General features: G+C 40.9%; 1 protein-coding gene across 1 annotated transcript; it reads right to left on the reverse strand.

The window, feature by feature from the left end:
* Positions 1 to 208: 208 nt before the first annotated feature.
* Positions 209 to 15,804, reverse strand: AQP8 (aquaporin 8). Its single transcript, XM_073648330.1, has 6 exons — positions 15,511 to 15,804; positions 11,062 to 11,320; positions 8,239 to 8,365; positions 7,673 to 7,887; positions 7,285 to 7,419; positions 209 to 2,387 (listed from the first exon to the last, which is right to left on the reverse strand). The coding sequence occupies exons 2-6, from the start codon at positions 11,310 to 11,312 to the stop codon at positions 2,345 to 2,347; spliced, it is 771 nt and encodes a 256-aa protein (XP_073504431.1). The 5' UTR covers positions 11,313 to 11,320; positions 15,511 to 15,804; the 3' UTR covers positions 209 to 2,344.
* Positions 15,805 to 16,017: the final 213 nt, after the last annotated feature.

Genomic DNA, 16,017 nt, shown 5'->3' on the forward strand with positions numbered 1-16,017 from the left:
ACACTGCAGCACTGCTTCAATTGGACTACTGTTTATAATAAGCAGGATCACTAAGGAGACAGTTTTGATTTCCTTTACAGGAAGGAGGGAATAATCGTAAATTACAAAAAAAAAATGTTTATGGGTAACACGCAAGAACTTGAGCCTAAATTACGACAGATATCATGTGATGTTTTCTGACACAACGAAAAAAAAGCAGAACAGCAAATTTTCTTAAAAATGAATATATTTAATTGTGAAATTAGTAGTATATACATAGAGAGCAATGCCATAGAGTTTATGGTGTTACCAGACTTCTCATTCTTTATGGTTTTTATAGGGCTCCCCCTGCTGGCAGCTTTGTATATGACAGATTACCAGGGATGCCCATTAGTCCCAAACCGGATATCCAGATGTTGTGAAACTACTACTCCCAACATCTTATTGCCTTATTAATTTTGGAAGTCAAAATACATTTAAGGGGTCTGGTCTGAGGTCTGAAATTAATTGAGGGATCTGATATTAATGCAAGGTTTTTGTCCAGGGTTTCAATATTATTATAAAGGGCCTGGTTTGGGGTCTGAAATTATTATAAGGGCTGGGATCCCACATTAATATTGGGGTATGGTCCTGGGGTCCAATATTAATTTAAGGATCTAGTATCTGATTTTTTTAGGGGTCTGATATTAATAGAGGTGTTTGATATTATTGTAAGGGGGGCTGGTTTGGGATCCAATCATCAGACAGGGATCTAGTCTAGTGTTTGACATTAATGTTGGGGTCTGAAATTAATTTTGGGTTGTGATCTGGGTTCTGATATTAATATAGAGTTTTGTTAAGGGGTTTGCTATTTTTTATAAGGGGTCTGACATTAATATAGGGGTCTGGTCTGGGGTCTGAAATTAATTTAGGTGTCTGATCTTAATATAATGGTCTGGGATCCAGGGTTCTGGTCTAGGGTTTGACATTAATATTGGGGTCTGATATTAATACAAGGGTTTGTTCCAAGGTTTAACATTCTTATAAGGGTCCTGAAATTATTATAGGGGTCTGATCTTGGATTTGATATTATTATAAGGGGTCTGGGCTGGGATCCTACATTAAAATAGGGGTCTGAAATTAATTTAACAATCTAGTTTCTGATATTAATATAGGGGTGTAAATATATTTAAGGGGTCTGATCTGAGGCCTGAATTTTTTAGGGGTCTAATTTTAATATAGGGGTTTTAATAGTATTGTAAGGGGGCTGGTTTGGGATCCAATGATAATACAGGGGTCTGGGTTCTGATATTAATATAGCTTTTCGTTAAGGGGTATGATAATTTTTCAAGGGGCCTGGTTTGGGATCTGAGATTAATATAGGGGTCTGATATTATTGAAATAGGTCTGGTCTGGGATCCAGAGATTTTATAGGGGTCTGGTCTAGGGTCTGAAACTAATTGAAGGGCCTGATATTATTATTATAGGATTTTGATAATCTTATTAGGGGTCTGGTCTGGGGTCTGAAATTAATATAAGGGGGTCTGAATATACTTAGCCCCTCAAAAACACCACTCCCCTTTGTTCCACATCCTGCGGATTCAGTATCACCCTGTAAAGCTGTTAGGGCATGCTGGGAGTTGTAGTGTCACAAGAGCTGACGAGGATGGAGACATCTAACAGTTCTGCCCTTATTTCTCACCATTCGGTATATTGTCACCGCTCCAGGTTATTGCATCAGAATTAATTCAGTTCCGCAGCAGCTGAGAGGTTACATTTACAAATGTCCGACCAGACAGGGATCCGAGATAAGGGGATGCCGCTAGACTTCCTGTAACTTATCCCAGTCTCTATGCCTGGGAATTCCCAATCTGAACAGGACTTATACTGGTGATATAACTTAACCCCTCGGATGCCGGGACCCTGCAGACAAGGAGTTAAAAAAACCGGAATGAAACGTGAAGAAAGAACCACACAGTGGTTAAAATGGCGCTAGTAGTGACGCTACTGTTCGAGTATACCGCTATCTAGTGCTGTGCCTCCAGGGTATTCGCTATAGCAATCCTAGAATCATCTAAGCCCAAAATAGGCGTTTTACATAAAATGAGGTTATTCGGAGCAATGTACGTAAGAGCCTCCCCTAGTGGTGGTCCTGGTGGTCCGGTGGTGTCAGCAGTGACTGCGTCTCCTCGGTGTCACCGTTAGCCTCCTGGTTTGGTGTAGTTTGGCGGAGAGGGGGGTGTGTAGGATCCTCCCTCCATGTACTTATAGCCATCTGGGAAAGTTCACGACTTGGATTCCAGGTCTCCAGTTCTGTAGCAGTGAAAGTGGAAACAGTGCCATCTGCTGGTGGCGCCCGATGAGCGGGGAGACTCTTCGTACGGCGTCATTTCAGAAAGAGGCGGATTTTGGGATCTCCGAGGAGTAACCTTAGGAAAAGATGAAAGAAGTTATCGCATTTATTGGTCAATATATGGCGGTATTATTAGTTCATTGTATGACAGTATTATTTGGTCACTGTATGGCAGTATTATTCCGTCACTGTATGATAGTATTATTTGATCACTGTATGACAATATTATTTGGTCACTGTATGGCAGTATTATTTGATCACTGTATGCAAGTATTATTTGGTCACTGTATGGCAGTATTTGGTAACTATATGATAGTATTATTTGGTCACTGTATGACAGTCTTATTTGGTCATTGTATGATAGCATTATTTGGTCACTGTATGGCAGTATTATTTGGTCATTGTATGACAGTCTTATTTGGTCATTGTATGACAGATTTTATTTGGTCACTGTATGACAGTATTATTTGGTCACTGTACGACAATATTATTTGGTCACTGTATGACAGTATTATTTGGTCATTGTATAGCAGTATTATTTGGTCACTGTATGACAGTCTTATTTGGTCATTGTATGACAGATTTTATTTGGTCACTGTATGACAGTATTATTTGGTCACTGTACGACAATATTATTTGGTCACTGTATGACAGTATTATTTGGTCATTGTATAGCAGTATTATTTGGTCACTGTATGGCAGTATTATTTGGTCATTGTATGGCAGTATTATTTGGTCATTGTATGACAGTATTATTTGGTCACTGTATGACAGTTTTATTTGGTCATTGCATGGCAGTATTATTTGGTCACTGTATGGCAGTATTATTTGGTCACTGTATGACAGTATTATTTGGTCATTGTATGGCAGTATTATTTGGTCACTGTATGATAGTATTATTTGGTCATTGTATGACAGTATTATTTGGTCACTGTATGGCAGTATTATTTGGTCATTGTATGACAGTATTATTTGGTCACTGTACGACAGTATTATTTGGTCACTGTACGACAGTATTATTTGGTCACTGTATGGCAGTATTATTCGGTCATTGTATGACAGTATTATTTGGTCACTGTATGACAGTTTTATTTGGTCATTGCATGGCAGTATTATTTGGTCACTGTATGGTAGTATGATTTGGTCATTGCATGACAGATTTTATTTGGTCACTGTATGACAGTATTATTTGGTCACTGTACGACAATATTATTTGGTCACTGTATGGCAGTATTATTTGGTCATTGTATTACAGTATTATTTGGTCACTGTATGACAGTTTTATTTGGTCATTGCATGGCAGTATTATTTGGTCATTGTATGGCAGTATTATTTGGTCACTGTATGACAGTATTATTTGGTCATTCTATGGCAGTATTATTTGGTCACTGTATGACAGTATTATTTGGTCATTGTATGACAGTATTATTTGGTCACTGTATGGCAGTATTATTTGGTCATTGTATGACAGTATTATTTGGTCACTGTACGACAGTATTATTTGGTCACTGTATGGCAGTATTATTCGGTCACTGTATGACAGTATTATTTGGTCACTGTATGACAGTATTATTTGGTCATTCTATGGCAGTATTATTTGGTCACTGTATGACAGTATTATTCGGTCATTGTATGACAGTATTATTTGGTCACTGTACGACAGTATTATTTGGTCACTGTACGACAGTATTATTTGGTCACTGTATGGCAGTATTATTCGGTCATTGTATGACAGTATTATTTGGTCACTGTATGACAGTTTTATTTGGTCATTGCATGGCAGTATTATTTGGTCACTGTATGGTAGTATGATTTGGTCATTGTATGACAGATTTTATTTGGTCATTGTATGACAGTATTATTTGGTCATTGTATGACAGTATTATTTGGTCACTGTATGGCAGTATTATTTGGTCACTGTATGGCAGTATTATTTGGTCACTGTATGACAGTATTATTCGGTCATTGTATGACAGTATTATTTGGTCACGGTACAACAGTATTATTTGGTCACTGTATGGCAGTGTTATTTGGTCACTGTATGACAGTATTATTTGGTCACTGTATGACAGTATTATTCGGTCATTGTATGACAGTATTATTTGGTCATTGTATGACAGTATTATTTGGTCACTGTATGACAGTATTATTCGGTCACTGTATGGCAATATTATTCGGTCACTGTATGACAGTATTATTTGGTCACTGTATGGCAGTATTACTTGGTCATTGTATGACAGTATTATTTGGTCATTGTATGACAGTATTATTTGGCCACTGTATGACAGTATTATTTGGTCACTGTATGGCAGTATTACTTGGTCATTGTATGACAGTATTATTTGGTCATTGTATGACAGTATTATTTGGCCACTGTATGACAGTATTATTTGGTCATTGTATGACAATATTATTTGGTCACTGTATGGCAGTATAATTCAGTCACTGTATGACAGTATTATTTAGTCACTGTATGGCAGTATTTGGTAACTATATGATAGTATTATTTGGTCACTGTATGACAGTCTTATTTGGTCATTGCATGGCAATATTATTTGGTCACCGTATGACAGTATTATTTGGTAGCTATATGATAGTATTATTTGGTCACTGTATGGCAGTATTATTTGGTCATTGTATGACAGTATTATTTGGTCACTGTATGGCAGTATTATTTGGTCACTATGACAGTATTATTTGGTCACTGTATGGCAGTATTATTCGGTCATTGTACGACAGTATTATTTGGTCATTGCATGGCAATATTATTTGGTCACTGTATGAGTATTATTTAGTCATTGTATGGCAGTATTATTCGGTCATTGTATGACAGTATTATTTGGTCACTGCATGGCAGTATTATTTGGTCACTGTATGGCAGTATTATTTGGTCATCGTATGACAGTATTATTTGGTCACTGTATGGCAGTATTATTTGGTCATTGTATGGCAGTATTATTTGGTCACTGTATGGCAGTATTATTTGGTCACTATATGACAGTATTATTTGGTTAGTGTATGGCAGTATTATTTGGTCACTATAGGACAGTATTATTTACTCACTGTATGACAGTCTTATTTGGTTATTGCATGGCAGTATTATTTGGTCACTGTATGGCAGTATTATTTGGTCACTATATGACAGTATTATTTGGTCATTGTATGACAGTATTATTTGGTCACTGTATGGCAGTATTATTTGGTCATTGTATGACAGTATTATTTGGTCATTGTATGACAGTTTTATTTGGTCACTGTACGACAGTATTATTTGGTCACTGTATGGCAGTATTATTCGGTCATTGTATGACAGTATTATTCGGTCATTGTATGACAGTATTATTTGGTCACTGTATGGCAGTATTATTTGGTCACTGTACGACAGTATTATTTGGTCACTGTATGACAGTATTATTCGGTCATTGTATGACAGTATTATTTGGTCACTGTATGGCAGTATTTGGTAACTATATGATAGTATTATTTGGTCACTGTATGACAGTCTTATTTGGTCATTGCATGGCAGTATTATTTGGTCACTGTATGGCAGTATTATTTGGTCACTATATGACAGTATTATTTGGTTAGTGTATGGCAGTATTGTTTGGTCACTGTACGATGTTAGTTAAATTAAATAGTATCACTCAAACGCTAGGTCATCAATTCAGTCTACAGTGCCCATTATTTATACATTATTGTTTGGCCTCTGTATGGTGATAATATATATTTATAATATGGCGGTATTTTTAAGTCATTATATGGCTGTGACCAACTACTGCAGTTTTCCGGAAGTTGGGTAACCCCATACAGCCGACAATACCCAGAGGTCACCCATGCCATTTGCAGTGCCCATAAATTAGGCATTATTGTTTAGCCACTGTTTGGCAATATTATTTGGTCATTATGTGATGGTACTATTTGGTTACTACATGGCGGTGTTCTACTAATGGAGTCCTTTCTGGGACTAGAATAGTCACCTATGCAGCCCACCATGCCCATTTGTCATCTATGCATGTCCATTATTTAGACATTATTGCTTGGCCACTGTATGGTAATATAATTTGGCCATTGAATGGCGGTACTATTTGGTCACTATATGGCGGGTGTCCTACTAATGCAGTCCTTTCTAGAAGCTGAGTAGTCCAAAGCAGCCTACAGTGCCCATTGTAAAGACATTATTGTTTGGCCACTCTATGATAATATTATTTGGCCACTATATAGCGCTACTGTTTGGTCACTAAATGGCGGTATTATGGAATCAGAGTTTTAATCCATGCAGTCCACAGTGCCCATGCTTTTGACATAAATGTGTGGCCACTAAATGCTGATATTATTTGGACATTACATGGAGGTATCACTTGGGTACTGCATGATGAAATTATTTATGCACCATATGGTTGTATTATTTGGGTGCTTTCTAATTACAAGTGATGTGGTGGTCACATGAAGACCAATTATTCAGGCATTGTACATGGTTTATTTGGGAGTTGTACGTGGTTTGATTTGGCACTCTATGGTGGCATTATTCCGGCACTGTATTGTTATCCGTTTTCATCACTGTATGGCGGTATTATTACGGCACCGCATTGTTATCCATTTTCAGCACTGTATGGCGGTATTATTCCAGCACCGTATTGTTATCTGTTTTCAGCACTGTATGGCGGTATTATTCTGGCACCGCATTGCTATCCTTTTTCAGCACTGTATTTCGGTATTATTCAGGCACCAAATTGTTAACCGTTTTCAGCACTCTATGGCGGTATTTTTTTTGGTCAGTACATTTTACTGTTATGTGTGTCCTGTATCCCTGCTTTAGGTTCTGCCCTACAACTATTTGATCTTCCAGCACTATAGAGCAGTGGAATTTACAGTATTGCGGCATTATAATGTGCCAATTTCAGAATTATGACAGTGGGAAGTATGGGATCGATAAAGGAGAAAAAAGCTAAATATTTGTCAAAGCGTATATTTACCTTATAATTCCCCCCACTAGCAGACCACCAATCATGGGTCCGACCCAGTATATCCAGTGGTATGCCCAGTAATTGGCCACCACAGCTGGACCAAAGGCTCTGGCGGGGTTCATGCAGGCGCCGGAAATGCTCCCTCTGTGAGACACAAAATGTGAACAATGGTCAACCAGAAACTATCACCGATAGACAGTGTGTAAAAAAACATCCGCTATAATATATCCCTATGGGGAGATGTGACCTATGGATTGAGGTAGCAAATTCCAGAAAACAGGTGCAGCACGAGAGAAGTCCTGAAGCTGAGAATGAGGAACGATGACGAGGAAGAAGGAGAGAAGAGCAGAATGGTTTTCTTTGTCTTATAGGCAGTTTTAGACATTATTTTCCTTACCCAGCCAAGATGTCTGCCGTCACAGTGAAGCCTATACAAAAAGGGGCTAGGAGAGTGCTGGTCTTCTTATTGATGGCTCCCATGCAGACAGCGAGCACCAAGAAGAGCGTCATTATAATTTCAGCTCCGAGGGCACGTGGAACATGGCTATCATCCTTCACAAGATCGAATGAAGCCCCCCGAGCATCTTGGAATCTGTAATCCAACGTCAAGGCCTGGGAAGAAAGAAGACGAGTGAGAAAACTGGAGAGACCGCGCAATACTTGGAGTTTCTACCTCTTTTGTGCTCAATTCACAGTTCAAGCTGCATTCAAAAACTGGATTTTTTTTTTTGCATTCTATGTCTACTACCTCTCCTACAATGCATGGTGCATTGTAGGAGAGGTAGGAGACATAGACATGGCACTACAACTCCCAGGAGAGCCACAGGCAAAAAGGAGACACCAGCTGCTGCATCCTTAAGCAAAAGCTCGTTTTTTTTTAATGCAGCTTTGGCAAGGACTAGAGTAGAAGACCAGATAAACGTATCCCTTTATATTCTGCTAGTTTATCGCCCTAAGTTATACCTTGGCGAGCGCCGCTCCAACCATCCCTCCGCAGAGTTGGCAAATCCAATATGGCACTACCAGGATAATATTGAGTCCTCCGATTATAAAGGCGCCCAGGGACACTGCGGGGTTAAAGTGTCCACCGCTGAAAGAAAAAAAAGGTCAATTTAGGAAAAGAAAGCGTTAAATAATGTTGTCATGGGGCAGTTGCCCAAGGGCCTCCACCTGTAGGGGCCTCCATTAACAAGCTGCAGGGAGAATTCACAAACACACCCAAAAAGGTGCCCGAGTGGGTTAAATCTCGCAGTGGGCAATGTTATCAGTAACACTTGTAGGTTTGGCCAGGTTCTTGTACTTTGTGATAACATAGTTTGGAGAGAAGGCAATAATAGCTCCAGTCTACCGGATAGTGATATTATTACTGTGCACAACATCGCCACCATGTGGACAAACACAGGAAACGGAATTCTTAAAGAGACTGTCACTTTATTTTATGTATTATTTTTCAAAATTAAGAGTAAATGTTGTCAGATAATTCAGAAATTGAGTCTCTTATTTATTGCCAACATGAATATATATGTCCCCTATGCTGTGCTGCTAACGTGCAGACTCCATATAACCTCTGTACCCGTTGGTCTGTTCTAGGATAACCTGAGTATATGAGCTGCAGGTACAAAGTAATCAGCGACTATAGAGGAGGGGACATTATTGTGACTTCTTATCTCGCAGGGAAGGATCAGCCATAACAGTTTATTCTACTGTTCCTAAATACCAGTTAATGGTTATAGAAGATAAAGACAGAGATTACCATCCACGGAGGCAAACCCAGCTATACCCACCGGCGGTCTGCACAGTGTGGTGGAGCATCCACTGATCACTGCTGGTCTGATACCCCAAGTGTCAGTGTCATTATCCTGTACCCCAAGTGTCAGTGCCATTATCCTGTACCCCAAGTGTCAGTGCCATTATCCTGTACCCCAAGTATCAGTGTCATTATCCTGTACCCCGAGTGTCAGTGCCATTATCCTGTACCCCGGGTATCAGTGTCATTATCCTGTACCCCAAGTGTCAGTGCCATTATCCTGTACCCAGGGTATCAGTGTCATTATCCTGTACCCCAAGTGTCAGTGCCATTATCCTGTACCCCGAGTATCAGTGTCATTATCCTGTACCCTGAGTGTCAGTGCCATTATCCTGTACCCCGGGTATCAGTGTCATTATCCTGTACCCCAAGTGTCAGTGCCATTATCCTGTACCCAGGGTATCAGTGTCATTATCCTGTACCCCAAGTGTCAGTGCCATTATCCTGTACCCCGAGTATCAGTGTCATTATCCTGTACCCTAAGTGTCAGTGTCATTATCCTGTACCCCGAGTGTCAGGGTCATTATCCTGTACCCCAAGTGTCATTATCCTGTACCCCAAGTGTCATTATCCTGTACCCCGAGTGTCATTATCCTGTATGCTAAGTGTCAGTGTCTTGTCCCCCGAGTGTCAGTGTCATTATCCTGTACCCTGAATGTCAGTGTCATTATCCTGTACCCCAGTGTCAGTGTCATTATCTTGTTCCCTGAATGTCAGTGTCATTATTCTGTACGCCGAGTGTCAGTGTCATTATCTTGTTCCCCAAGTGTCGGTGTCATTATCCTGTACCCCGAGTGTCAGTGTCATTATCCTGTACCCCGAGTGTCAGTGTCATTATCCTGTACCCCAAGTGTCAGTGTCATTATCCTGTACACCGAGTGTCAGTGTCATTATCCTGCACCCCGAGTGTCAGCATCATTATCCCGTACCCCGAGTATCAGTGTCTTGTCCCACAAGTGTCAGTGTCATTATCCTGTACCCCGAGTGTCAGTGTCATTATCCTGTACCCTGAATGTCAGTGTCTTGTCCCCCGAGTGTCAGTGTCATTATCCTGTACCCCGAGTGTCAGTGTCATTATCCTGTACCCCGAGTGTTAGTGTCTTGTCCCCCGAGTGTCAGTGTAATTATCCTGTACCCCGAGTGTCAGTGTAATTATCCTGTACCCCGAGTGTCAGTGTCATTATCCTGTACCCCAAGTGTTAGTGTCTTGTCCCCCGAGTGTCAGTGTCATTATCCTGTACCCCGAGTGTCAGTGTCTTGTCCCCCGAGTGTCAGTGTCTTGTCCCCCGAGTGTCAGTGTCATTATCCTGTACCCTGAGTGTCAGTGTCTTGTCCCCCGAGTGTCAGTGTCATTATCCTGTACCCCAAGTATCAGTGTCATTATCCTGTACCCCGAGTGTCAGTGTCATTATCCTGTACCCCGAGTGTCAACGTCTTGTCCCCCGAGTGTCATTATCCTGTACCCCGAGTGTCAATGTCTTGTCCCCCGAGTGTCAGTGTCTTGTCCCCCAAGTGTCAGTGTCATTATCCTGTACCCCGAGTGTCAATGTCTTGTCCCCCGAGTGTCATTATCCTGTACCCCAAGTGTCAATGTCTTGTCCCCCGAGTGTCATTATCCTGTACCCCAAGTGTCAATGTCTTGTCCCCCGAGTGTCAGTGTCATTATCCTGTACCCCGAGTGTCAGTGTCTTGTCCCCCGAGTGTCAGTGTCATTATCCTGTACCCCTAGTATCAATGTCTTGTCCCCCGAGTGTCAGTGCCATAGTTTTGACAATACCTGACCCTTGCACTGATTCGGTCTCCAGGTTGTCGCCCAGGTTGGGCAGCACTGATCGTGGGCACAGTCTGCGTCTCGCTTGTCCCTATGGTCGGTGACATCTTATAGCCACATCGTCCCATATCTCTGAGCACATAACCCTCAATAATCAATGATAAGGGGGCAGCCATGTGGGCCACGGCGCCTCCCGTGGGCCGCTTACCTGATGCCACCAAGGACAGCGATGGTCAGTCCGAGGGCGAGTCCATGCGCCAGCGCAGGCTGGAGGCTTCCCGTATCTGGTGAATTCTCAATGACGGAGAGACACCCGACAAACACGAAGAGCGAGGTGCCCAGCAGCTCCGCCAGACACGGCTGCACGTACACCTCAAACCAGTGGGGTTTCGGCTCCTTTTCGGGGACGACTTCTTGCATTTCTTTGAAGTTCATGTTGCCGAGTTCTGTGTCCATCATGGCTGAATCTAGGAGCAAGGAGAGAACACTGATGGGCGCTCTGTGCTGGCACTACATGGTCTGCGCTAGGGGTTCATACAATGGAGAAGGGGATCCATACTGAGCATGTGCGACCACCGCTCCTGTACACAGTGAATGGAGCAGTGGTCGCACATGCTCACTACTGCTCCATTCACACAGACGACTTTGGGACCCTCTTTCTTGTTATCAGAGAGGGTCCCAGCTTTCAAACCCTCAGCAATCATATAGTTATCATCTATAAATATGGATAAGGGGATATATGTTGTTTATGGGACAACCCCTTTAAGGCTTCTATGTTCCCTCAATCCCCAAATCTAAGAACCAACATGTATCTATGCCCAAGTTCCATCTTCCTCCCAGTAGCTGCTAACTATAACCGTGGCTGGTCCACAGGCTCAACTGAAATACTTTACAAAGAGCTTTCATGTGTTATTTTTTTTTTTTTCATTACTCTGATGCATCCAAAATAAAACAAAAATGAAGCGACTTCGCAAATAAAAAAATAAATAAATAAATCTACCGTTTTGTGTATACAGCTCCAATGCTGAGCAATGTGTCCTTTGCAAGCAAACCCTGGTGCTGAATTAAGGCGTTTACCACACTCCCTCACTAAGTCACAGAAGAAAAGGAGTCAGATGTTAACACCCGGCTGCAGAATCCGACTACAAAGTGTTTGCAGTCTGTCACCATGGAGACACATAGTTCTGCATGAGAGCTGTATACACGGAATGTAATTTTATTGATATTCCATGTGGTTTTGTGCTTAAATATACAGTAACAGATTGTAGATAACACTGCGGACAGACTGTCCTGTGTGAACACAGCACTATGGGGCATGACTGCAAGGTGTAGTAACTGGATTGCATCTTCAAAATGTAACCGGAAAGAATACAGAGCCAAAAAAACGATAAGATATCATAAACTTTCCGAATACAAACAGTTTCCTTTCGGGTATTGTTTGTATAGAGTGCAGACGAGGTTTACCAAGGTGACCCCCTTTCCTACACGCTGCCTCAGCACAGTCTCAGTTCCACAGTCCCACAGTTCAGTTCTTTATTAACTGCTAGGTCCTTAAAGGGTTATTCTCATCTTCACAAATGAATATTTTATTGGATAGTGTTTGTAAATACAAGCACTTTTGCAATTTACTGCTTGTTAAAATTTTCAACCGTTCTTAAGATATTAACAATTTTTCTAGAAAGCAGCAGTGGTCGGTCTCCAAGACAACGAGATCTAAACAAAATAAAAGTGTTGATATCTTAAGAAGGGTTGAAAATTTTAATAAGCAGTAAATTGCAAAAGTGCTTGCTTTTACCAGCACTATCCAGTAACATATCCATCTATGAAGAAGTGAATAACCTCTTTAAGGTGACTTTTTGGACAATTCCTTTTATTTATAAGAGGGTACACCAACATTAAGCTTACCACAAAAAGACCCGTTACTGAGACCCCCCCCAGCAGTTAGATGTAATCTCTGAAAGAGCCCGACAGCTAGTACTCAATTTCCCTGCAGCTCCCCCACTGGAGAAATGAGGTATTACAATAGAGACCAGCAAGTCAATACTTTTCTTTATAGGGTTTTATGGGCATGGATCCTCCCTTGCCTCTTAAATACGCAATTAAAAAGGTACAATCCAGGTTTCAAGGACGCTGCATGATTTCTGACCTTTGGATTTCCCGTTATCTCCCTTTTTCTAGAAGTTCGACTACGGAGCAAAATAATTTCCAAAGGAACCAATGGACGGGTCTGAAACATGAGCATCATTATTGGAGGCCTAGTTTTCTCAACATCGCCCCCTATCTTTGAAAAACAATTTTTTTTTTCCTTATGTGTCCTATCTATAACCCCAGCGAGCGCTACCCATCCCCCCTTAAATATAGGCAGAGAGCAATTATCTATATTACAGTAATACTGGTCTCTATTTTTTCTTAATCGCCGCAATCTTCTCCATAAACATAATGACGGACGAACGCTTCAGAGATAATCTCCGGGGTATAATCTATGGGGCGGTCATATATGATCAGAGACATAAGCGCTTTTAGAAGTTATTACAATACATATCACCATGAGCCAGAACTTCTTAAAGGCGTTCACCATTTTGTTCAAGTAGACCCCCCAAAATGAAGTTGATCATATGGACAAGGACCCCCAATGATATATAATTTATTTGCATTCTGTGTAGCTTGTAAAATAATCGCGTTTTCCTGGAAACCATCAGCAAGTAGGTTGTTAGTAGATCTTATTATCTCCCACATGTATGAGCTTTAATATGATGATCAAGGCTGGGGGGGGGGGCACGGATATATTGAAGGGTATGTCAGGGACATGGGGGCATTTAAAGGTATGCGTAAAGTGATAGCAAAATGCAATGCAAAGACACATAGAAATAAAAATATGCGTTGTATAGCAACAGCAGCTCGCTGACGGTTTCCAGTTAGAACCAAGATGAGAAAAATGCTAATTTTAAAGTATATTTTTATTGTGTAGGTGCATTAGGTAAAATACTGGAGCACAGCGTTCAGTAAATGTCACATTATGCTGCATATGTGGGATGAAATATGAGCATTGCTAAGATCCCATATGGATGGAAAGAAAAATGATCAAAACTGCTAAAAAAGAGGAAAAATAATAAATTCACGACACTTTCAGACTTAAAAAATGTCCAAAGGGGTCAGATACGTACCAATAGTTATCACTGAATGGTGATTTTACACGTACTAGTTTGGGAAGCTGAAATATGGGGAGCTGTTTGTTAGGGTCTTCATATTGGACAGCTGCTGGCACCGGGGATTACCTTTCCCAGGTGTAATATTATTGTGGGTCTTCACATTGGACAGCTGCTGGCACCGGGGATTACCTTTCCCAGGTGTAATATTATTGTGGGTCTTCACACTGGACAGCTGCTGGCACCGCACCGGGGATTACCTTTCCCAGGTGTAATATTATTGTGGGTCTTCACATTGGACAGCTGCTGGCACCGGGGATTACCTTTCCCAGGTGTAATATTATTGTGGGTCTTCACATTGGACAGCTGCTGGCACCGGGGATTACCTTGCCCAGGTGTAATATTATTATGGGTTAAAAGGCAAAAAAAGGCTTTTTTTAATGTAATTTGTATGATTTAAACCTTAAAATTCTGTCAAACAGCCCCTCATATCTCAGCTTCCGATGTTTTATTATAGAAATGTGGGTGGAATTTTGAAGAAAGCAAAGTCATTTCTGAATGTTTAGGCAGGGAATGGAGTTCATAATTTTGGCAAAGATGGAGCTACGGGGCGACTTTTGGTAAAATTGCGGAATTATGACACAACATCGTACATGCCAATGGTTAGATCTAGTCTTAAAGGGGTTGTCTGGTGACCACTGGGACCAGATGAGGGTGGAGGTCTGACCACTGGGACCCGCACTGATTGGCAGAACAGAGCCCTTTTTTTCTGTTAGACTGGAATGACAGTGTGCAAGTGCGTATTCCCTATGGGGTCTACGGGAAAAAATAGAATGCGCCGCTCGTCAGCATTCTAAAACTGATAAAGTTCACCATTTTGCTGATTGGTGGGAGTCCCAGCGGTCAGACCCCCACAGATCTACAAGTTATCACTCTCTTTTTTTCATTGGACACCCCCTTTAAATAAGTATTCAACAAGGATGCTAAGGGGCAAAATTCCCAGTGGCGGGGTGCACTCGTGCCCACTTTTCTCAGTTCTCAGAGTGAATTTTAAGTGACAAAATGATCCAAAAAAAAATAAATGAAAAAGTATAAAAAAAAAGTGTATAAAAAGCAAAAAAAATGTGTAAAAGTGTATAAAAAAGTATAAAAAGTGCAAAAGTATTAAACGTACAAAAGTATAAAAAAAGGAAAAAAGTGTGTAAAAGTATAAAAAGTGTATAAAAAAAGTATAGAAAGTGTATAAAAAAGTGTAAAAAGCACAAAAGTATAAAAAAAGTGCAAAAGTATAAAACGTACAAAAGTATAAAAAGTGTATAAAAAAGTGTAAAAAAGCACAAAAGTATAAAAAAGTACAAAAGTATAAAAAGTGTAAAAAAAAAAAAAAGTACAAAAGTATATAAAAAGTGTATGAAAAAGTATAAAAAGTGACAAAAAAAAATCTACAAAGCTGAAAATAATACATATATGATTCCTTAAGAGTTTCTACAGAGTTTTCTTCGTTCACTTACTGCGATGGCCGAGCTGCCGTCACCTGGTGGCTCTGGGTCTGTCTTCTTCTCTGGAGAGGCCTCTTAGACTGACTGATGAAGACGTTCTCTCAATCACTGTCCTCTCCTGAACAAGAAGCAATAAAAGTGCAGCTGTTGGGTCGGCAGCGACCAATCACACTTCACTCTAATGTGCTCTTATCGCAATCATTCCCGGAGTCAATAATCTTCCACTGCCAAGAAGGTGGACGCAGCGCCCTCCCTCGCAGGACAACGCGGCCGGACGCTGCTCTGTGTGTAAGTTCAATATACTCAAGGCTGTGCAGACTTTGCCTTATAGTTCGGGGCAGAAGATCAGAAAGTCTTTTTATTTAGTAATACGCAAGTAAGAGGCGGACAGGAGATAAGGGAGGAAAATAATGTTCCAACCTGGGGAGATGCTGAGATCAGCCATAACATCAACACCACTGTCAGGTGCCAGGCATGACAGCGTTACCTGGTGAGAATGGCGCCTGCCGGGGGGAAAGT

Source organism: Phyllobates terribilis, unplaced genomic scaffold (assembly GCF_046119375.1).
Source record: "Phyllobates terribilis strain yellow unplaced genomic scaffold, ASM4611937v1 Scaffold_9__5_contigs__length_417890890, whole genome shotgun sequence".
In the NCBI taxonomy this organism is placed as follows: Eukaryota; Metazoa; Chordata; class Amphibia; order Anura; family Dendrobatidae; genus Phyllobates; species Phyllobates terribilis.